The sequence below is a fragment of the Myxocyprinus asiaticus genome, chromosome 6 (genome assembly GCF_019703515.2).
Source record: "Myxocyprinus asiaticus isolate MX2 ecotype Aquarium Trade chromosome 6, UBuf_Myxa_2, whole genome shotgun sequence".
NCBI classification, from domain to species: Eukaryota; Metazoa; Chordata; class Actinopteri; order Cypriniformes; family Catostomidae; genus Myxocyprinus; species Myxocyprinus asiaticus.
Genome location: NC_059349.1, coordinates 5,605,680 through 5,629,581, shown reverse-complemented (window position 1 = coordinate 5,629,581; position 23,902 = coordinate 5,605,680). Strand labels below are relative to the sequence as shown.

At 37.3% G+C, this 23,902-nt stretch overlaps 1 protein-coding gene across 1 annotated transcript; it reads right to left on the bottom strand.

Annotated features, from left to right (window-relative positions):
• Positions 1–770: 770 nt before the first annotated feature.
• mep1bb (meprin A subunit beta b) lies at positions 771–22,996 on the bottom strand. The gene is made up of 11 exons (XM_051700014.1): positions 22,966–22,996; positions 22,852–22,866; positions 16,998–17,115; positions 16,569–16,747; positions 14,515–14,733; positions 13,364–13,522; positions 10,986–11,201; positions 8,861–9,328; positions 8,537–8,716; positions 4,859–5,093; positions 771–3,586 (listed from the first exon to the last, which is right to left on the bottom strand). Exons 1-11 carry the CDS (start codon positions 22,994–22,996, stop codon positions 3,364–3,366), a joined length of 2,043 nt encoding a protein of 680 aa, XP_051555974.1. The 3' UTR covers positions 771–3,363.
• Between the last annotated feature and the right edge of the window lie 906 nt (positions 22,997–23,902).

Below are 23,902 nucleotides of genomic sequence, written 5' to 3'. Positions count from 1 at the left end.
CTAGAGCTGTGCCTATTTTAAGCACACATGCACTCCGCCTTGCTCCGCTTCCCACTTTAAGCAGTTCAGACAGTGGTAAGAAATGTGTATGTATACTTTCCTACTAGTATATAGGATGCCAAAGCAGTATGTCAATTGAGTAGCATGGTGCAAATTATGGGGGGTCTAGGGGGCTCTCAGACTCCCTGAATGCAACATGAGACTCTTCTTAAGGCCTTTTCACACCAAACACAACATGATTATGAGAGGCAAATCACTGACAAATGGCCCTTTCCCACTGAACGCGAAGGTAATGTTTGCCACTAGCACATTCACGCCTTTACAATAGGTGATGCTAATTGACAAGCAATTTTACCCTGGTACTGTAGGTGGCTCAACGCACCTTTGAGTTGGTTTGCCCTCCGCACATCACCGGGTGAGAAGAAATAACCACTTGGAAAATTTGCAAAACAAACAAGAAAAGCAAAAAATTCTTTAGCGATCAGATCGAAAAAAATCAAACGCATCTCTCTACCAGCTGCAGCAGACAAGTGTGTTGTTGATTTGCTCAACGAGAAAGAAAACTTTCGAGACACTTCACAAACTACTTCAGTTCACCTGCTGGACAAGATGTCTGACAGTATTATCATGTATACACAGTCTGAGGTGTGATAAGAAAAAATTAAGTGTAAAAAATAATACTAACTGTTAAAACATGTTATCATTTGGAACAATATTAATTACACTGGCGGACAAAAGTTTGGAATAATGTAAAGATTTAGCTGTTTCGGAAGGAAATTGGTACTTTAATTCACCAAAGTGGCATTCAACTGATCACAAAGTATAGTCAGGACATTACTGATGTAAAAAACAGCACCATCAATATTTGAAAAAAGTCATTCATTGTTTTGAGGAATGAAGGCTATATAATGCTTGAAATTGCCAAAAAAACTGAAGATTTCATACAAAGGTGTACACTACAGTCTTCAAAGACAAAGGACAACTGGCTCAAACAAGGACAGAAAGAGATGTGGAAGGCCAGATGTACAACTAAACAAGAGGATAAGTACATCAGAGTCTCTAGTTTGAGAAATAGACACCTCACATGTCCTCAGCTGACAGCTTCATTGAATTCTACCCGCTCAACACCAGTTTCATGTACAACAGTAAAGAGAAGACTCAGGGGTGCAGGCCTTATGGGAAGAATTACAAAGAAAAAGCCACTTTTGAAACAGAAAAAACAAAAAGAAAAGGTTAGAGTGGGCAAAGAAACACAGACATTGGACAACAGATAATTGGAAAAGAGTGTTATGGATCTTAACCCCATTGAGCTTTTGTGGGATCAGATAGACTGTAAGATGCAAGTGCCCGACAAGACGGCCACATCTATGGCAAGTGCTACAGGAATAAAATCACTGTGTAATGCACACTCATAATGACTGTTAAAACAAATTTGACATGTGATCTAAAGCTTATATATTATTGGTCAGGGCATTTCTTCATCAGACAAAGAAAAAAAAATCGACACACTCACTGTGGAAAAAAAAAGGTTCACTTTGGCTGTGTCTCGTTTGAAAGGCTGCATGCTTAGGTAGGACATGTCCTTTGAAGGCTGCAGTATACCGTGTGTCCTCCTTTAAATAAGTCTCGTTTAAACGAGATGGCCTTCATAGGACGAACGGAAACGGAATGTAACATGGTTGCTATGACAGCACGCCACTCTTTAACAAGCGCGAGCACTTTGAGTGAGAAAGGAACAAAGTCCCTTTAGAAGGGAATGTATGAGGTACATTTTAGGAGAGTTATAATGATGTAAAGAGAAAAGAAAATAGATTTTATATGTGCACTTTTAGTCTAATACTTTATTTTAATTATATATTGATATAATTATACATATTATATACTCAGCACCCATCTACTGAGGTACTTCAACTTGGGAATTAACATTACTTGCGTTTGAACATCATATTTACGGGCAAATTGGCGTAATTTCTTTTTAGACATTTCCGTTGAAGCAAAGAATTGTGGGTTGTGAGAGCCCACGAAGGATACACCTCATGCATCCTCCAAATTCCCATGAAAGAAGGTCGCATTTGAAGTGTCCTACTCGCTTTTCTGAAATGAGACAGCCTCAATGACGTATGCAGCCAACAAATGCGACCTCCGGAGGACGAATCCTTCCAAACGAAACAAGACACAGCCTTTGTTGGCACGTGCTTCGCAGCGAATGTTCGCTCCAGGTGAGAATGGCTCATTAGGCATCTATTGTTTCGATTCAAAATGTTGATCGCAGCGAGAAATCAAATCGAACATTCACGTTTGGTGTGCAAAGGCCTTTATGGGGTCTTATAAAAAAATCTTGGGATTAATTAAATACGACGTTTATTTTTAACGCTGTAGTAATGCATATGTTCAATTTGATATCAGAATTTTCAGTTGTGTTTGGTGTGATTTTCTAAACCCTGATTGGAATCAGAGCTGATTATAGTAGTAGTAGTAGTAGTAGTAGTGCTTTTCCCTCCTCCTCTCACTCGCTAACTAATCCTTAGTATTCATAAAACAGTAGGCGAGAAATACCTACTACGTCTTGTGTCCACTGGACACTGTACTATCAAAACTGTACTAGCTCTTAAGTTAAAAAAAAATTCTCTTTTTTTAGGCTGCTCCAGCTAATGTGCGTTCTTGAGTAAACTAACAGGTGATGTCTCTATCAAAAAGGTTATTGGCTCTTTTAACTGTAAGGCGGGACTTCCATTCTGATAACCGCCGTATTCATTTCTCCCATTCATATGTATACCAGTGACCTAACTCATCCTATACTGTCTTTCATTTCCCGGTTAACACTAGAAACTTATTGTAAGTACAGTTAAATGTTATTGAGTGACCATAGGCAGATACGCTGTATGTTTACATATGCCCTACGCTACTGACGCCAGGATGGTTACAGTGGTAATGCTTGGAGAAAATGGATTTTACCATTGCACAGAAATCTAATTTTTATTCCATCATGCAGAGTGTTAAAGTTAAATAAAAATTGTTTCTACAGAGCCAAATTTAAAAAAAAAAAACAATCCGAATTCTACATACAATCTCAAAAAACATTTGTGAATAGACTATACCTCACTTCTTGAATAATGCTTATTGAAAACATACAGTGGCTCTGAAAGCATTTGGGCATTTAAAAATGTCAGTACAGCTCCAAATGAATTACATTTAGTTTTAAGTTTGGCTTAAGTGTCCAAATACTTTTCGTTGTCACTGTGCATACCACTCGTTTTCCTATAAATTAAATCAAAGAACCAATTACAAAAGCATTTGCTTAGTTAATGAGGCATTCAAATGTCAACAATCTTCACCCTTCACATTAGAGGCAGGTTCAAAACTTTATGCTTTGAACGAGTACATGTTCTTCATGGTGATTCCCTCTCCAGTAATCTTCACCCTTCTCTGGTTCCTCTTCACACAGACCACAATGACTATAGTCACGATCAGCATGGCAACAAACACAGCAACAGATGCCAGTACAGTTGTGATGATGTTGTCTTTGACTGAGCTCTTAAACTGACATCTGTCGCCATAGTACCACCAGTCATTTCCCACTGCACACCTAAAGACAGACATACAACACACCTGTTCAGTGCTCATTTAAGTCAATTATATTTCATATTGTTAGTTGTGGTTTCACTGAGGCCATGTTAAAGGAATAGTTCATACAAAAATGAAAATTTGTCATCATTTACTTACACTTAAGTAGTTCCAAACCAGTATGACCGCGCAACACAAGTGCAACTGAAATCATGTGATCCTTCACTAGTCAGCACAGACCCAACGCGTCGACTAGTTGTGGTACTAACCGACATAAGGGATGGTCACACATGGCTTTGAGCATGCAAAATTATTACAGACAGGATATGATGTCAGCGTGAGGGCTTTTGGTTTTTAATAAATAATATATCATAAATAACAAATAATATTATATTAAAAATCTTAAAATAAAAGGGGGCCTAGATAGTTCAGCAAGTAAAGACGCTGACTATCACACCTGGAGTCGCAAGTTCGAATCCAGGGCGTGCTGAGTGACTCCAGTTAGGCTTCCTAAGCAACCAATTGGCCCGGTTGCTAGGTTGGGTAGCGTCACATTGGGTTAACCCCCTCGTGGTCGCTATAATGTGGTTCTTGTTCTTGGTGGGGCACGTGGTGAGTTGTGCATAGATGCTGCGGAGAATAGCGTGAAGCCTCCACACATGCTAGGTCTCCGTGGTAACATGCTCAACAAGCCACGTGTTAAGATGCAAAGACTGACGGTCTCAGACACGGAGGCAACTGAGAGTCATCCTCCACCACCCAGATTCATTACGCCACCACAAGGAGTTAGAGCGCATTGGGAATTGGGCATGCTAAAATTGGGGAGAAAATCCCCACCCCAAAAAAAAAAAAAAAAAACGTAAAATATAACGTCCACTCACTTACCTGCAACACAGAAACTTTACAGCTTAAAATAAATAAAAGCTTTGAAATATGTATTCATTGTACTGAGCCGAGAGGTCAGTGTGTGATGTTTCAATTTTCTATTGGTCCCATGTCTTTTTGTCATCTGAATTCGCAGGTCAGAATTCACCATACTTGAACTTTCGACAACAGCAAATGAAAACGAAATGTCCTGTCTCTCATGTTCGGATGCATTTGAATGGAAGTTAACATAGTGTGACCACATAGCACAAAGTTTAGGGGTCTGTTGAAATCACAAATGAGCCCAAGTAATAGTGATGCCTGCCTTAGCAAACACTACTATTAATCATTAATCTATGCAAAAAAAAAAAACAAAAAAAAAATCAAGACTAAATTAAAAAGGTCAATGATTTGGTCTGTCTTCTATTACCTGCACACTGCATCTCCTGCATCTGGCACACACACACCGTCATTTTCACATTGTGCCGACACACACGGGTCATAAGGGACTGTGGAAATTGTAGGTGCAGTAGTTGTAGTGGTTGAGGTGCCATTGTTTATGGTAGTTTGACCGGGTGAACTGGTAGAGTTTGTTGTGGAAGTTGAGTTGGATGGAGTCGTAGTTGTAGGAGGCAAAGGCTGTGAAACAACCAGGTGAGAGATATCTACAAGAAAACAAACAGATGGACAAATATAAGCATGTTAACTAATATTCTAATACACAATGTAAATGAAAAATGAATAGAATTGTACTCTCTAACATATGACATTTTTAATCTTTTAAAAATAATCAGTATTTTTGTCTATTGTTTCTAGTAAAATATCTAAACCTTTTTTTTTTTTTTTTCTCCAATTTGGAATGCCCAATTCCCAATGCGCTCAATCTGGGTGGCGGAGGACGAATCTCAGATGCCTCCACGTCTGAGACCGTCAATCCGCGCATCTTATCATGTGGCTTGTTGAGCGTGTTACCACGGAGACGTAGCACGCGTTGAGGCTTCACGCTATTCTCCGCGTCATCCACGCACAACTCACCATGCGCCCCACCGAGAGCGAATCAAATTATAGTGATCATGAGGAGGTTACCCCATGTGACTCTACCCTCCCTAGCAACCGGGCCAATTTGGTTGCTTAGAAGACCTGGCTGGAGTCACTCAGCACGCACTGGATTCGAACTCGCGACTCCAGGGGTGGTAGTCAGTGTCTTTACTCGCAGAGTTACACAGGCCCCAAAATATCTAAACATTAGTAAAACAAGATCAATTTACTTGAGAAGCAAAATGACAAGATATTTTGTCCTGTTTTAAAGAAATCTAGCCAAATTTAGTTACGTTAATGCTTATAACAAGAAAAAAAATATTTCCACTGGGGGAAAAAAAAAGCTTAATTAAAAAAACAAACAAGTTTATCATTCATACCCCATTGGCAAATAGTTTCTATGGAGGATGAAACCTGCAAAAATAATACATGTATAAATACACAAATACATTAATACATTTGCATATTCATGCATAAATAAATATATAATTAAAAGTGAAAGGAGATAATAAAATTTTTTTTAAATGCACCAATGAATGCAAAAATAAAAGAATATAAAACATAAATAAATGGTTGGTGAAATGCAAGTTGTTAAAGTATATGCAAAATTTAAAGTTGATTTTAATTCCACATTTCATTCATTTATTACCGTATTCATTTTTCTTCATGCAACATGCTAATGAGAGGATTTCAACAGCTGTTCAGGCATCACAGTCAAACTATCGATACCAGGTGCAACAGTTTTTGGCGGGAGTTTGCAGTTTCACCATGGTGAAGAAAAGGTCGACAGCAGAGTCGCTCTGTGAGGCAGCGAATAGTTTGGAGAATCATAAAAGTGAGATCCTTTGCTATTTTGAAATTGTTGATTGTGAAAATTCGGTATCATTCTTATTAATGTCTAAGCACTTTTACAATGATCAGTCAATAGTGTCATAAAGTCCGCCTACTGATATTTGATTGACATCCTCTCATTAGCATGTTGCACGAAGGAAAAATAAATACAGAACTACATACAGAAATAAATGAATAATTAAAGAAATATAGAATTAAAAATCAAGTTTCAATTTTACATTTCCTTTTAACATTTTTGCATTTCCTCAAATGTTTTATATTGTATTATTTTGCATTAATGGGTGCATTTATTTATTTAATTATTTGTACATCTCCTCTCACATTTATTTATTTATATACTGATTTATGCATCAATATATGTATTTATTTACTTATATGTATTTGTTTATTTATTTATTTATTATTTTTGCTGGCTTCATCTTCCATAAGTTTCTTCTTGTTTTAAGTATAAACCAAACTAAATTTGTTTAGATTTCTCTAAAAACAAGAGTTATAGAACTGTTCCGGATTTAATACAAGTTCAACTCGATCAACAGCATTTGTGGCATAATATTGATTACCACAAAAATAAATATTGACTCGTCCCTCCTTTTCTTTAAAAAAAAAAATCAAAAATGGAGGTCACAGTGAGTCACTTACAATGGAAGTTTCAAAAGTATAACCACAAGACATAAAGGACATGTGTGTAAACATGATTATAGTGTGATAAAATCACTTACTAACCTTATCTGTGTAAAGTTATAGCCAATTTTACAACTTCGTTACCATGACGATGTAATATCAACAAACCCTAAAACGACTGTAAAAATGACGATGTAAACAGCTTTACAGCTCAAATAACACATTTTAACAGAAGAAATAATATTATGCTTTTATAAAAATATTAGCTTCACATTTCTGCTTTTAAACCCTCAAAAAATTGAAAAAACTTTCATTGTAAGTGCCTCACTGTAACCCAGATTTTTGCTTTTTTTTTTTTTAAGGATGCACAAGTTCAAATAATTTTTTGTGGTAATCAACATTATGCCACAAATGCTGTCATTTGATCTTAACTTGAATTGAACCTGGAATATTCCTTTAATAAATGATGTCATTCTGCTTCTCAAGTAATTTTTAAGGACATTTAGATCAGGGTTGTCGCAGAGTTTTTATGTACCAGTATATATATATAACAAATAATAATTAGAGGTCAACTGATATAGGATTTTGCTGATATGATAACAATCTTTTGAAAGAAAAGCAATAACAGATTAATCTGACTCTTTTTGTTTTTCTCCCCAATTTGGAATGCCCAATTCCCAATGCGCTCTAAGTCCTCATGGTGGTGTAGTGACTCGCTTCAATCCGGGTGGCGGAGGACGAATCTCAGTTGCCGCCGTGTCTGAGACAGTCAATCCGCGCATCTTATCACGTGGCTTGTTGTGCATGTTGCCACGGCGACATAGCGTGTGTGGAGGCTTCACGCTGTTCTCTGCGGCATCCACGCACAACTCACCATGCGCCCCACCGAGAGCGAGAACCACATTATAGCGACCACGAGGAGGTTACCCCATGTGACTCTACCCTCCCTAGCAACCGGGCCAATTTGGTTGCTTAGGAGACCTGACTGGAGTCACTCAGCACGCCCTGGATTCGAACTCGCGACTCCAGTGGTGGTAGTCAGCGTGTTTACGCGCTAATCTTCCTCTTAACAAAATTTCAATACTAATACTAATAATAACGCAGGACTTTTAACAATAAACAAATCAGAAATACACAGGGACTCTTATTTTAAAATGTCTGCACTTCAATGCTTCCAGCTGCTCATTCAAGCAGATAAGGGAAAAAAAATACGCACTCTTACATTCATCTACAAGGTATTACAATATAAACACTTTAAAGTTAACATTGTCATAATTTATCAACAGCTAGATTAATAGATCTTCAGCGACTGCTTGTCATTTTTATTTATTTTTAATACCGAACCAATCTGAAGCCAATGGAATCACTGAATCTCGAGTACCCCGCTTATTTTTTTGGAGTGTAGCAGCCCCTAGTCCTCATTCACTGTCATCTTAAAAAAAAAAAATAAGTGTGGCCAGATTATTCTTCAAAATTTCCACTTTTGTGTTCCATGGAAGAAAAACTCATACATGAGGTTGAGTAAATAATGACATATTTTTCCATTTTTGGGTGAACTATCTTTTTAAAGACATACGATATGAATGTCAGTGCTTACCCTCCATCGTGAGGAGAAAGATGGCATCTCCACCCTTGATGAAGTCTCTGCTCAGGGCTCTAGCCTGTGACAGGTAAACAGGTGTTCCAGCGCCTGGGCCGCGGAAGAACTCAGTCCCATTGTCTTCTGTAACTTTTAGCCCAACTTTACGTGGATCATCCCAGAAAAATATTTCAGAACCTGAAGGCCAGCAGAAATGGTAACTTGAACCAAACAACAAAATGCACCTATTAATTAATTACAAGTAAATTATTTGCACGTAAATATTTCAAAAATCAAACAGGACGAGATTGGAGTGGTATGCCCAAATGGACAACACCTCACCCTCCACAGTCATCGTGGGGTCTGTTGTTACGCTCCTCTGGTTGGACATGCGTCTACGAATATCTGCATTCTGGTCCAGCAGTATCATGGTTATCTGTTTCCAGCGAGCAGGCCAGATCAGACCTTCATCGACAGAGTCGTCCCCTGACGTTAAGTGCGCGTAAGCTCCCAGTTCACCTGGGTTCCCAGTGGTACCGCTGGGATACAGGCTCATTTGGAAGGTGTAGCCATCTTTAGATTTAAATCGTGGGCTGTGAATGGCAGTGTCCATTGGTGTATTCTCAAGAACACTTTTAAAGTCTTTGATCCTCCATATATGTTCTGGGCAAGTGGTCTCTGATAGGTTAATGTCATCCAGTGAGAGCCCACCACTGTTTCCAGACCCTTTGATTCCTTCAAACGCCACACGAAACTTACTGGAGACATTCAGGCTCACGTGATGGAGCTGCCAAAGGTCACCAGGAGGAGCTTTAGAAGAAAGACATAAAAGAGTCAGTCAGTTTGTGATAAAATGGACAGTTCCAGCCATGGATGCTGACTGGTCAATACAGCTTTCCAGTCCAGCTAAAATACATGAAATATATAACCGCTATGACATGAAACATCTGTCCCCATCTTTACAGCAGAACATTTTAGCCGTCTTGGTTCCGGAAGTATTTTTCCATATTAGTTATCTCCACTAGCATTCAAAAAAATCAATGAACTAAGGCAACTAGCTCTAGCTCAACATTATAAACTCTAATTTGTGGGGTAAAAGGGATTTGAAAATTGGAGAAAAAAAAAGACAATGGTACAAGACTGTGTACTTTTTATGAGGGTATAAACTACAGTCCCATGAAGAATTGCGAATGACATAATTGGATTATTAAAAATAGTACAATATAAAACTATTGATATAGTCATTGATTACTTGTATTAAACAAAATAGCTTTGATTTATTGCAATATATTCAGATGCAAATATATAACTAGTTTAAGTGTAAAGGAAGACCAACTTAATAGTCTTACTGCTTTCACAGTGCTTCAAGGGAGTGGGCGGTCTCTACTTATGGTAGGCCTTTCGAGAAAGATTTATGTTATCATTTAAAATCAGTTACTCTTTGGAGAAAATGAATGTGATTGTTATGTCTTGAACTCAACAGTTGCTCTCGATTAAAATTAGTTTACATCACAACATTAGTCAGGGACGGCTGTCACCTAATAAATTTGCTATTTTTAAAGAGACACACCGTAGGACAATTCACAGGTGTTGCATATCACGTGTTGTTGGAAGTCCAAAACAGTCAGCACGTTTACATGCACACCAATATGCTGATTACTCCCAAAAATCAGCTTATTTAAAAAATCTCACAAAGCAAGAAAACTGTTTACATTAGATTTTAAATAATCACGTTATTCTCTGCTTTCGTAAAGAGACATGCGATCAACACATGCACACATTGGATAAGCTGGTGAAAACACCAGTAAAGGTGTTTTCATGCCACACGAAAATGTCGTAAAGGGCAAAAATCTACCCGTGTCGACCGGTTTATTCTTACACTGTTTATGACCTTACACGATAAAGCTTATGAAGCATAATCGTGTAAGAACGTGCATGTAAACGCGCTCAGTGAATCTAATCAACGTATAGACAAAGAATAGACAAAGTTACATACAAACTTATAAATTATATTTTTTGCACTTCTTCAGGCAGAATTGTTGTAGCCGGGTGCCGTTGCAGGACACCAATGATGGCGCTGAACACAGATTCAAAGAAAACAATGGTATCAAACTTTAAAAAGCTGTATGCCACATCCGGTGTGCGACCCCTTAACAATGCCCTTAAGCTGTCACTATATTCACAATATAGCACTTCCATGAATGCCTTATTGCTTAAAAATACAATAATGAGTAGCCAAAGCTCTACCACAATCACCATCAAATAATTTGAATCCACATGGTGCAAAACAAATTTCATTGGTGCAAAGAAAATTTCATTGACAACAGTAAAATCTTAAAGAAAATCTGCTAATCATAAATCCAAAATTATTCAATACTGGCGAAGAGATAAGTTTGTTTTTTTTAACCTCACAAATATATGTCTTTTGGTCTTCTAAAAATCAACTTCAAAGCCAGAGCAGGTGTACCATTAATCTGTTGAATAAGACGTAGGGTTCCATTAGGGTTGGCCTTGTTGAACTCTCGCACCCAGATTCGTAGTTGGTCGCTTGCATGACCGCTGTTGTAGGAGAAGAACTGCAGACACTGGAATCCTTGCTTGGGATACAGAAGCCTGCTCTCCATCAATGCCGTGTCCCCCTGCACCCCGTCTGCTGTGCTGAAGTGCATGAAATAACCCCTTTCTGAAAACATGACAAAAATGTACATTTTACCAGACAGGACATGAACTGGCCTATGTATTACTACAGTATATGCAAACCGTAAGGCTGGGGTATACTTTGTTTTTTGAGTGCCGTTTCATCCTGCATACAGTCGAGCCGAACACTCAGCCATTCAAAGTATACTCTTTTGACCATGAGCGTGTATGGACACGTTCAATGCTTCCGCACCTTGACTGCTTTGAGATACTTGTTTAGCACAGTCAACGGCAGACACATACGCCATTGACGATCATAGACGCAGACTGTCCGTGTGTGAAGAAAATCTAGGCTGCACGTGGACAATTTTCATTTTAAATGTCGTTTTCCTGTAAAAATATCTTAAAATCCTTAAAACAAGATACATTTACTTGAGTAGCAAGAAGTTGTTTTTTTTTTCTTCTTTGCAGAAAATGTATTTTTACAGTGAAGTGTATTTTCTTACTTTATTAACTTATGGTCAAAACAAGTGGAAAATCTGCCAGTGCTGAAGAAGTAATCCAAAGTATTTACATTACGTTACTGACCTTGAGTAATCTAACGGAATATGTTACAAATTAAATTTTACAGCATGTATTCTGTAATCTGTAGTGGAATACTTTTTAAAAGTAACCTTCCCAACCCGGTCGATAGAAGTATAACGATATTAACAGTTGTAAATACATTATGTAATACATCTAAACAAGAAAACAAAAAACATCTCCAAAAATCCATTTTTTAATTATATTGCCAGTTTCTTTGCTTTAAATGTAAGAAAACCTAGTAAATAATGCCCTTTGATCTCTAGTGGTGATTAGTGCCAGGACTATCTGTGGAATGTTTCTCTTGACACCCAATGGAAGAATTGCATTAGTGGTTTTCTCCCCTGACCAGCCATTGATTTAGTCTTTTTGGCTGGAAAACATAAAAATAATCTGGCAACCCTGTATGTCAGGGCCAGGCTGCTAAAACAAACAGAGCAATATTTTGAAAGGCGCCATAGAGTCAAAGTGTTTACACTCTTCAGGAAGTCAATCTATGAATGGCACAGATATGAAGAGTTTGACTCTGCACACTGAACTGAGATAGAAGAAATTATATCGAAAAAATCTGACACATCACCTTCAGATCACTGACAGATCAGTTCAAATAAAGTAAACATGAAGCAATTTAACTTCAGCAATGTGACGTATTTCTGAACGAAACAGGTTATTCTAAAAGTAAAACATTTAGGACAGGACTTAATTTTATCAAACAGGAATAGATTGAACCATGAAAAGTTGCCCTCCTGAGTCAGGCCTGCACATGAGTTATTTTTGCTATGAGTTCCCCATGAATTCCAATTGCCGGGCCGCTTATGGCCAAATGTCTACACTGATGAGCCAAAACATTATGACCACCTGCCTAATATGCTGTTGATCCTCCACGTGCTGCCAAAACAGCACCGACCCACCATAGCATGGACTCTACAAGACCCCTGAAGGTGTCCTGTGGTATCTGGCACCAAGACATTAACAGCAGATCCTTCAAATCCTGTAAGTTGCGAGGTGGAGCCACCGTGGATCAGACTTTTTGATCCATCACATCCCAAAGATGCTTAATTGGATTGAGAACTGGGGAATTTGGAGGCCAGGGCAACACCTTGAACTCTTCATCATGTTCCTCAAACCATTCCCGAACAATGTGTGCAGTGTGGCAGGATGCATTATCCATCATTAACATTTCTGTGACTTGTGCTACAGTAGACCTTCTGTTGGTTCGGACCAGATGGGATAGCCTTCGTTGCCCTCACGAATCAATGAGTCTTGGGTGCCCAACACCCTGTCGCCGGTTTGTGGTTTTTCCCTCCTCGGACCACTGTCAGTAGGTACTCACCACTGCTGACCGGGAGCACCCCACAAGCCTTGCTGGCCACCAGTCATCTGGCCATAACAATTTGGCCCTTGTCAAAGTCCCTCAGGTCTTTACACCTGCCCATTTCTCCTGCATTCAACACGTTGACTACAAGAACCGATTGTTCACTTACCATCTAATCTACACAGACCTTGACATGTGACCATGTTAGGAGATGATCAATGTTATTTGCTTCACCTGTGAGTGGTCATAATGTTTTCGCTCATCGGTGTATGTATGAAGATTGTATATTCCATTACACTTCACCGACTTACCATCACAGTGTCCCATGTAAGTGTAGTCAGTGTCTGGTCCACCTGTCGCTTTGGAAACTCGCTGCCAGTTGGTTTTATTAGTATTTTCGTGGCTTTGGATCATTCCACAGATATTCTCAGACTCAAAGTCACAGAAATCCAGGAAGGTGGAAGAGCTAGCTGTAAAACCAACACGTGCTGTCAGATGAACCAACAATAAAAAGCACTTTGAACAGCCATAAATAACCTCCTGTGATGACCTGAAATTTGATTTCACAGCAAAGAAGAAAGTCCACATTATGGTAAATTTTAACATCATTATCCTGCTGGCACAGACATGCTGCATAAGCTATAGTACTGTACACTCTATAATGTGAATCTCACAAAAAAATATTTCCAGGTATATTTCACCACAAAATATATACATATTTTTTGAATAAATAAATAATATTTTGCCTATATAAAATTAAGCTTGTTTTAAGGATCATTCTTTTTTTTTTTTTTTTTTTTTTTTTTTTACATTGTGACATTATATTCATGATAATTAATCACATTTCCCCACCCAAAAAATTATCTCATTCTCATTACTGCAGTACTTCCGGATGTTTTACTATTGAGTTAATTACACATTAATTACAGTAAACAATTACTGTTATGCAATGATTTTTGTATTCAAACAGCATACATTAAAGGCAATAAAAAAAAGGTTGCATACTGTGCACATAAGTACACAAAGTGCATGCAATTATTAGTAATTATTAGTAAATAAGACCCAATGTCACAATGCAAAAATTCTTAATAGTCCTAAAAATGGACATGCTTGTGAGATTTGCCCACTGTTTTCAAAAGTTAATGATCAAAGACAGTAGTGTCTTTAGTTATTTCAACAAGATTGCATGAATTTAAATGCTGTTAGAAACAAGTATGATTAATAATTATGATTTATGATTATGATTTATGACAGTTCATCACTGTCACGACTGCTATATTGATCGGAACTGCACCCAAGAATTTCACACACCATTGCACTTGTGTATATGGCTGTGTGACAATAAATGTGATTTGATTTGATTATATAATTTGAATTAAGATAAATAAATGCTGACATGACATTTTATAAAGGAAAGAGGTTTTATATAATTTTTATAATGAAGAATTGATTAATGTGTTACTGCAGTTGTAGAGTCTGTTTAGCTTGAGCAAGTCGCTGTCGCTGAACTCCATGCGCTGGCCTATGACATCACTGAAGGCAGGGATCTTGGTGACTATGGTGGGCCCTGTCCCATTCCTGAAAGCATTCTTGCTGTAATGCATCATGGAACCGTAGTCATAGGGTACATTCAGAGCGCTGGATCTGGTGTCGTTGTATTTGTTGAAGTTATGCTCTTTGCCTGTGAAATGAATGTGACCTTGATATAAATGTTTTTCCATCCCTATAAATAAACAAGCCTGTATAACAATAATCCTAGAATCTAGATTTGTACATTTTCTGAATAGAATCAGAGTGATGTTTCCCAATGGAAAAGTCACCACCAATGTGCTAGGGTCTTGCTATTCAGTTAATAAAGGTGCTATGAGTTGTTTTATAGCATGTTTCATGGAGTTTCTAGGATGTTCTGCTAGGTGCTTTGTAGGATGGTTGCTGACTGGTCCAAGTCAAAAAGATCCACCTTTTTGTTTCTATTATATTCTCAGCTCTAGATATGGCCGGCAGAGGGAAAATCATCAGTCTGATTAGTTAGAAGAACCATGTCATTTTGTGGTGCTTCTATGACACTTTCGGCTCACGTGTCGACTCGCGTGCTCTTCAGGACTCGTACACCGCAAGTGCAATGCAATATCAGTTGAGTCCTTTTTTTTTTTTTTACTATAAATTCTCCTCTCTGCCCAGTAGGTGGTGATATGCATGAAGAATGTGAATGGGCAAAAAACAGAAGAAAAGCTCTTAAGTTGAAAGTGCAGATTGATAGTAAAAAAAGACTTATGTTTTGATCTGTTTCTCACCCACACTTATCACATCGCTTCTGAAGATACGGATTTAACCACTGGAGTCTTATGGATTACTTTTATGCTGCCTTATATGCTTTTTGAGCATTAAAGATTTGAATCCTGTTCACTTGCATTGTATGGAACAACAGAGCGGAGAAATTCTTCTAAAAATCTTTCTTTGTGTTCTGCAGAAGAAAGAAAATCATACATATCTGGGATACCATGAAGGTGAGTAAATGATGAGAGAACAGCCTACTGTGAATAAATGTGAATGAGCAAAATCGCGATATAGTTAATGCCATAAAGTGCACTATATAGGGAATAGGGAGCGATTTTATACAGTTCTGAAGGGAACTAACCAGTTAAAAGCGAAATACTGGTTGATTAAAGTACCTCTGATAATGATACATGGCAGGTGCGAAAAGATAAAACATTCTTGTGAACGTGCTTGACAAGCTCTCACATTGAAAATTAATAGGGAACTTGCAAGTACAACATACTGTGTAAAGCCGTCTTTATACGCTACTATAAGAGAGTTTTCTTTTCTACTGTATGACCCTGCTTGATTAAAACATGGGTTTCATCTGTCTGGACATGACATATTTCATTTGTAATTAATTATTGATGCAATAAATGTTAATGTTACATGATATGCAAATTTGCAAAGTCGTTTTGTTGCATTATGTTATCCTTTATTCATATCAGATCTATAATGCATGTAACATTAGTAGTATTTTTCTGTTTATTTATGCAGCCACACATTAGCCAAACCTCCTCGGTCCTAAATGCATTTGTGACTTTAGAGCTAAAGTCTATTGCATGTCTTACTGTCTAAATTAAGAGCATTCAGTAAAAACACTGAATCTTTTTTCTGCATATTTTTGAAAATAATTATGAATCGTTCTAAACGTATTGAATCGTGATTTCAGATTTCACAAGGCATCGTAATCGTTAGAGAAAGTATCGTAATCTAATCAAATTGTTGTCAGTGCAAATATTTACACCCCTACTTGCGATGCACCTTCTCCCATTACCATTATGTAATGTGGTGGTACCATGGTTCTGAATGATTACCATGCTGTAGCATTGTTTTTACATAGTACTCTAATGTACAGTACATTTGAATATGATGTAAGCCAGAAGCTATGAATCAGTTCAAAACGGGTGAACCTGATGGTAGAGCCTGTAGTTTCTCTGTTTTTTTGTTGATCCACTGACTTATTTATCAGACACATACCTTCAGAAATGTGATCCCAGATGATGGAGACGTAGTCATCGCGGTCACAGCGCGACTGCTCATGCCAGAAGCCTAAGGCATGGAGAAACTCATGTTCGATGGTTGCAATACGATCACATCCACTGCCAATGGACAGCCTCTGTTTGCCAACGTGCTGGTTCCCCACTGATGAAAAACATCTATCCAGATGTAGAATTAAATATAGATGTTGAATTTCTCAAGTTAGTTGCCATACATGTGCATACTTTTAACGTGCATATTTATATAGTGTATATCTAGTTATACATTCAATATTATACATATTGTGCATATTAACATACATTATACATTAAGCAACCTTTTTAATTGGCAAACCTACACAGTCCATATTGTGTGGAGCTCATTTAACTCCCACATGTATATTAGCATTCAGTGAGTGCAGCAGCTCACCCATTGCCTTTAAATACAGAGATATAGTTCTCTTCTCCATTCCACGGTTTGTAGTCAATGCACGATTTCAGCCGATACTGTTCAAAGGCCTTCAGAATCACCCCTTTAGCATTAATCTCTGTGTATTCAGAATGACACATCAAATCATATTTTTTTTTGGTTAAGAGGCCACACCTTCTAAAGGATATTTATGAAGAGGTGGATAAAACAAAATCAAATCCCCCAAATCCCTATTCTTAACAATCCTCTTCAAATAAAAAATACGTGCATGTTATCATTGTCTTTCATTTTGGGCATAAAGTGGCAAAAATTACCTGCATTTGTCTTAAAATCTGGTTAGATCTTCATCTAAGCTACAATAATGAATAAATACAATCTTTTTTTAAATAATAACACAAATTGTTCTTGTACATATTGAATACATCATTCAAACATTCAAAGTGTAGGCTGGAAAAAGTATGTGAACCGCTAGACTAATGACATCAACAAAAGCTAATTAGTTAATTAAATGAAATTGGAGGTATGGGTTATAGCTACTTTGACTTACACAATGCACTCAAACATTTTGAGTTTGCTTTTTACAAGATGCATTTGCTGAGATCTCTAAAGACCTCCAATCAAGAATTACTGCTTTGCATAAAGCTGGAAAGATTACAAAGTTATCTTGAAGAGCTTAGATATTCATCTGTCTACAGTTAGACAAATTTTCTATAAATGGAGAAGATTTAGTACTGTGACTACTCTCTCTAGAAGTGGCCATCCAGCCAAGATGACTCAAAGGGCACACCACAGAATGCTCACTGAGGTAAAAAAGAACCCTAGAGTGACAGCTAAAGACTTGAAGGAATCATTGGAACTGGATAACATCTCTGTTTATGAGTCTACTGTATGGAAACCATTAAACAGGCATGGTGGCTATGGCAGGACACCACGAAGGAAGCCGCTGCTTTCTAACAAAAACATTGCTGCACACCTGAAGTTTTCCAAAGACCATTTTGACACTCCACAACGCTACTGGGAAAATGTTTTGTGGACTGATGAAACTAAGGATGAATTGTTTGGGAATAACACGCAGCACTTTGTATGGCGTAAAATGGCACAGCATACCAACATGAAAACAGCATCCCAGTGATGAAGTACAGTCATGATTTGAGGCTGCTTAGAGGCCTGGACCGCTTGCCAACTTTGATTGAAAAATTAATTCCCAAGTTTATCAAGATATCCTACAGGATAATGTCAGGATGGCTGTGCGCCAGCTGAAGCTCAGTAGAAGTTGGGCGATGCAGCAGGACAATTACCCTAAACATCAAAGTAAATCCACTACAGATTGGCTTCAAAAAAAGAAAATCCACCTTTTGGAGTGTCCTAGTCAGAGCCCAGACCTTAACCCAATAGAAATGCTGTGGAATAACCTAAAGAGAGCCATTCACACCAAACATGCTAAGAATATGGCTGAGCTGAAGCAGTTCTGTAAGGAAGAATGGCCTAAAATTCCTTCTAAACATTGTGCAGGTCCAGGGCTCAACAATAAGGACTGCCCGATGGCCCGGGGCCAGTGTGAGAAAGATTCGGGTCAGTTGCTAGATCTGTCACTTGCCCGATCGGGCCAGTGCTGCATTTATAACATTAGTGCAAGCAAACAACAAGTGAGAGAGCACAAAACAAAGTCTTCTAACTGAGGAGCGAGCGGGTGTATATTTAAAAATATTGTTAGTCTGCTTTCCAAATGAAATGCTTGCACCTCTTTGTCAGGGGCGATTCTAGGATTTCAGTCTTAGGAAGTTCAGCCCCCAATGAGGGTATATGATGAAAATATTTAATATTCATTGCAGTATTCCACTAAAATGCATAGATGGGTAATCACTTGTGAGCAGAGGAGATTTTATGATTTCACCTTAGATGGGATAAGACTTTATAGACATGCAGTCTAAGAGTAGAATGATTGTGGCTCAGAGGTTTAGTCCTATTCCTTCAGTGTGAGCTGTGAGAGAGTGCAAGTTTGAATCTTGCTTGACTTATTTTTTATTATTATTAATAAATTACAGTGTTTGTCAGTTGATGTTTATCGGTAAGCATTCCGTATTTCGTACTGTGTGTTTATATTACATTGAATATTAAAAGTGAGTATCTCTGATTACACCTTCAATGTAATATAAACACACAGTTCACCATTTTCAAACAGCAAAACATATGTAAATGTGTTCACTGGAGACTTAAGGGCAGAATAATTAACTTAAATTTGAGGAAAAAATATATTATATATTATAATATAAGGATAAGGGGTAAGATGGCCCCCTCAAAATGGGGCAAAAGGCACCTGGGGGTATCTTGATCCAAAATATTAGGTAAAAATATTATGGGGGAGGGAGTAAAAGTGTGTGTGTATAATTTTGTGGTTGAATTATATTTAATTATATGAACTATAATTAAGGCTATACCATTACACGCTGGCACCTGCTGATCAGGTATACTTCTCTTTGTGTGGGATTGCAAATTGATCATAATTAAGCACAGAAAACCCAGCCTTTTGTGGTAAGTTCGATTCATTTTGCAGCCTATTTTGATTCGTTAATGTTGATTCGCACATTCCACGAAAAGATGCTCTTTATAGCTAATCCATTTTTATTAATGGATTCCACTACAGAAATGCAATCATATGGCTCCACCCAGGGGCGTAGTTTCCGGGGGAGATTGGGGGAGGTATCCCAAACAAAATCTACGCCCTTGGCCCCACCACATTTTATATATCTCCCCTTCCAGCCAGTCATTTTTGATATTGCTACCTGGTATGCTGATGAATATTGAAGAAATTTCTTGGTTTGGTGATCTGAGAGATGGCAAAAATACTTACATGCGCTTATACATCACAACAAAAGGACTCACGAGATATGCAACTGAACCACAAATGAGAACTGGATCACTGACAAATGAAATGTAAAATAATTTGTTCTCTCATAATTATAAACTAAATTATAAATTATAAGTGTTAACTGGACGTTCAAAATAAATGAAGTATGTTCAAGAAGCATTTTAAAAATTCAAGCACACCTTGAAAGCACAATGATTAAAATCAAGCATTTTTCAAACTTTCAAGACTCTGTACGAACACTGTTAAATAAATAATGAGTTGAATGCATTAATTTATTTATTCATATAACATGAAAAAGGATGTGAAATGCCATGTGAGATACGGCTTAAAATGAAAAACCTCATGAAATACACCTTGAAATAAATGTAGAGGACTAAATAAAACAAATAAATATATGAAATAACTGAATAAATGATAAAATGTTGCAATCAAAAAATATACGCAGGATGAAAAGTGAATAAAAATGTTTTATCTACCGAAAACGGGTAATACTTTAATAATGAACAACCTATAGTGTCGGTGTGCATGGCATAGGCTACACAAGTGAGAGATAATGATAGCAAATGTATTTCTTTGTCGCAAGATGTTGCTTTTAGGCAACAAACGCATTTAAAGTAAATGAATAAAAAAACAATTCCTCTTGTATGTTTCTCTCTCACTCTCTCTCTCTCTCTCTCTATAAATATATATATATATATTGTCTGAGTAGTTCTCCAAAGCAAAAAGAGCAGGATCCACCGAGATATTTTAAAATCAAGAAAATTTCAGGTTCTTACAAGATGCATAGGCTAATTGTCGATTTGACATTATTATCTACAATCGTGGCCAAAAGTATTGCCACACACTTGCACTTTTTTCAAATAATACACAATTTCTTCCAGAAAACTGTTGAAATTAAACATATTTTGGTATGTGTGTCTTCGGTGTATAGTTGAACAAACCACAACATCTACATTTACTAAATTGGCACCTTTTAGAAGTAGTTAAAAATAATTTGATTTTAAACGAGTGATTCTCATTTACTTTGGAAATGAACTCACCTGTGGTGAGTTGACAGTGCCTGCAGTATAAAAATGATGTTTTCAGTCAGTTTGAATAGATAAAGTGACTCATTCTCCTGTTTTGTGTCACGTGTGTAACGCAGTGAGCATAAACAAAAGAAAACCATTTCAGATTATTTTCTGATTTAAATTGATATATTGAGTTCTGAATAAAATACAAAGGTTCTATAATATTAACAGTGAAATAAAGATTTGTGGAGACCAAATACTTTGTTCAATTTCAAAATTGTGGATTATTTTAAAAAAGTGTGCCAATACTTTTGGCCACGACTGTAGTTTAGCAGCATAAGTTTTGTTCTTGTTGAAATTCCATTATTCTTGTTTTTAACGGACCAGTCGTTTACCACACATATCCAGTAAAAACGACACAATTGAGGGGGGGGAGAACAGTCTGAATCTGAAATGAGGGTAAGAATAGTGGTATTTTCCAAATGTAGGCTATTGGCTACTTTAAATGGCTACTTTAAATAAATGCATGGTTAGATATTGTTTTGATTATTTATTTAATAAATTCATGTTTTTTCTAACTTCTAATCAAAACAAGAGGTTTTGACATTTCTATTTCTTCCTATGGCCTACTCATGTTAAATTAAGAAAAGTTTGTGATAGTTGAGAAACATTAGTGCCCATTATGCATTTGGTCTAAATATGAAAAAAAGGTTGACAATTATCGACAATTGTTATATTCAGTACATTTCTGTAATATGAATTACAATGAAAGTATGAATACAATAAGTAGCCTATCTGTAATAACAAATGCTATACAGTGAAAACGTTAAATTACAATAACGAGCATTTTGGCACCCTCTATTATCATGTATATCTATTTTCAATAGGGTATAACTGTATAACAAGTTCAATAATCATAGCGCTCATAGGCGTAGCTAGACCCTTTTTTATTGCCACCCTGTTTTTCATCTTAGCAACCCTAAAAATCTGCGATGGACTCTTCAGTAAGCTCCCTTAAAAATCTGTGATTATGTGATCTCTCTCTTCAAGTCTGCAGAAAACAGAGACTACAGTAAATTAGGCCCTGTATTAGATATTATATATATATATATATATTACTTACAGTTAAAAAAACATGTTACAAATTCGTTAGACTAGATTATTATCCTTCACTCTAACCTCTGAGCCACAATCATTCTACTCTTAGACTGCATGTCTATAAAGTCTTATCCCATCTAAGGTCAAATCATAAAATCTCCTCTGCTCACAAGTGATTACCCATCTATGCATTTTAGTGGAACACTGCAATGAATAATAAATATTTTCATCATATACCCTCATTGGGGGCTGAACTTCCTAAGACTGAAATCCTAGAATCGCCCCTGACAAAGAGGTGCAAGTATTTCATTTGGAAAGCAGACTAACAATAATTTTCATGTTAGTAGAAGTGAATAGGCTGTATCAAAGTTACTTCACACAGGCACATTTGTTTGGCAGCGATGAACTTGTCTGGTCTGACTCAGTTCATTGTTGATTGGATGAGAACAGTTCAAACTTACTGGCTGTTGAAATCAGCGGGCGGGACTCATTATACTATAAAGAAAATGCCGCAAATAACGTGCGTATTTGTGCAACCAAAACGCCGTTTTAAGCGGCGTCGTGTGGCAATCCAAACGCCGTTTAAAGCGGCGCTTTTCACACACAGGAAAACGCGTGAAATACGGCGTTTTTAATGTTATTTCGCGCCTTTTTTACGCCGTTTGCAATCACTACGGCGTATTTTACGGCGGCAAGTTCGTTTAAAATGCCGTTAAATATGGCGTTTTTTTATGAAAACGCGATTAGTCTATAGCGTATTTTGAGCCTTTTGGCTTGCCACACGCAAATGCATAATATACTGGACGCGCCAAGCACAGTCGCGTGCACGCACAAGATCGTGCAGACATTGAGCACACTGTCCTAGAACTGTCCTCACCTCTTTTCCAAGTGTCTTAGCTGCAGCTATTACCAATGTGTAGAAAATAGCAGGAAAAAAACCCACTTAATTAGCGGGATTGCACGTCTTGCAACATTTTAAGTATCCCCGCACATTCCGTGTTCACAGTGCGAAATCTCCACATTTTTCGTTTTTACATGTTGGTGAAAAGCAGTAATCCACACATTGGAACACAAAAAATCAACAGTTTCATTCTATAGGACTGAAAATCCATGTCTCTCCGTGCATATGTCTCATCATCATCTCTCTCTGTGCAGCAGTCTGTTTAACATGCATGTGGTCTCGTAAAGGGACAGAGCGCTAGTTTTATTCCCACTGAAAAAAAAAAAAAAAGCACATTTTCTCTCATTAATTCGCCTTTAGAGATGAAGCGCCGAATGAGACGTAATACAATTTGTTAAACCCCAGTCATACACGTGTCTGGAAATCACGAGCTGCTCAGTGTCCGAAATGTAAGTATAGATTGAATTAGGTTAGTTTCAAAACGTAAACATTAATACGACACGACAATCCTGTTTGATATGAAAAGAAGCAAGATCACTATGGCTATTAGGCTATTATTATCAGAGCTGTTCAGCTGCAGGGTGAAGATGAATATTTGAAACAGTCTACTTCATATCATCCTCATAAAACACCTGTTACATGTCTCATTTCTGGACCATACTGGTATTTATTTTTTTGTTCTTTGTATATCGGTCAGTGTTGGTCTTGTTTGGGTTGTCTGATTTCATGTTACACATTGTTAATTCACAGATTAGGCCTAATATCTCCCTAACATATATTACACATCACAACCGATTTAGTAACAAGTCTGTTCTCTCAGCCAATAATCAAATCTTTAACTCAGTGATTAAATCTTTGATCCTGTGTGTGAATACACTACACATGGGCAAAAGTTGCATGACAGCATGACTAAACGAGTGACCGAAAACCCATCATCTCCATAGAATTCTTGGCTTAAAAACTCATGTGTAAATGGCAGGACGGCTGAGGTTAATATGATGTATTTATGAATTTATATCTGTAAAGC

What these genes read in the sequence shown, in the direction of transcription:
- mep1bb (XM_051700014.1), bottom strand. Translation starts at nt 22,996, where the DNA reads ATGTGGAGATTTCGCACTGTGAACACGGAAT. An exon ending in CTGGGATCACATTTCTGAAG is followed by an intron (nt 14,734 to 16,568) that starts GTATGTGTCTGA and finishes TTCATTTCACAG; the next exon opens with GCAAAGAGCATAACTTCAAC. An exon ending in TCTTATTCAACAGATTAATG is followed by an intron (nt 9,329 to 10,985) that starts GTACACCTGCTC and finishes TTTCTTCTAAAG; the next exon opens with CTCCTCCTGGTGACCTTTGG.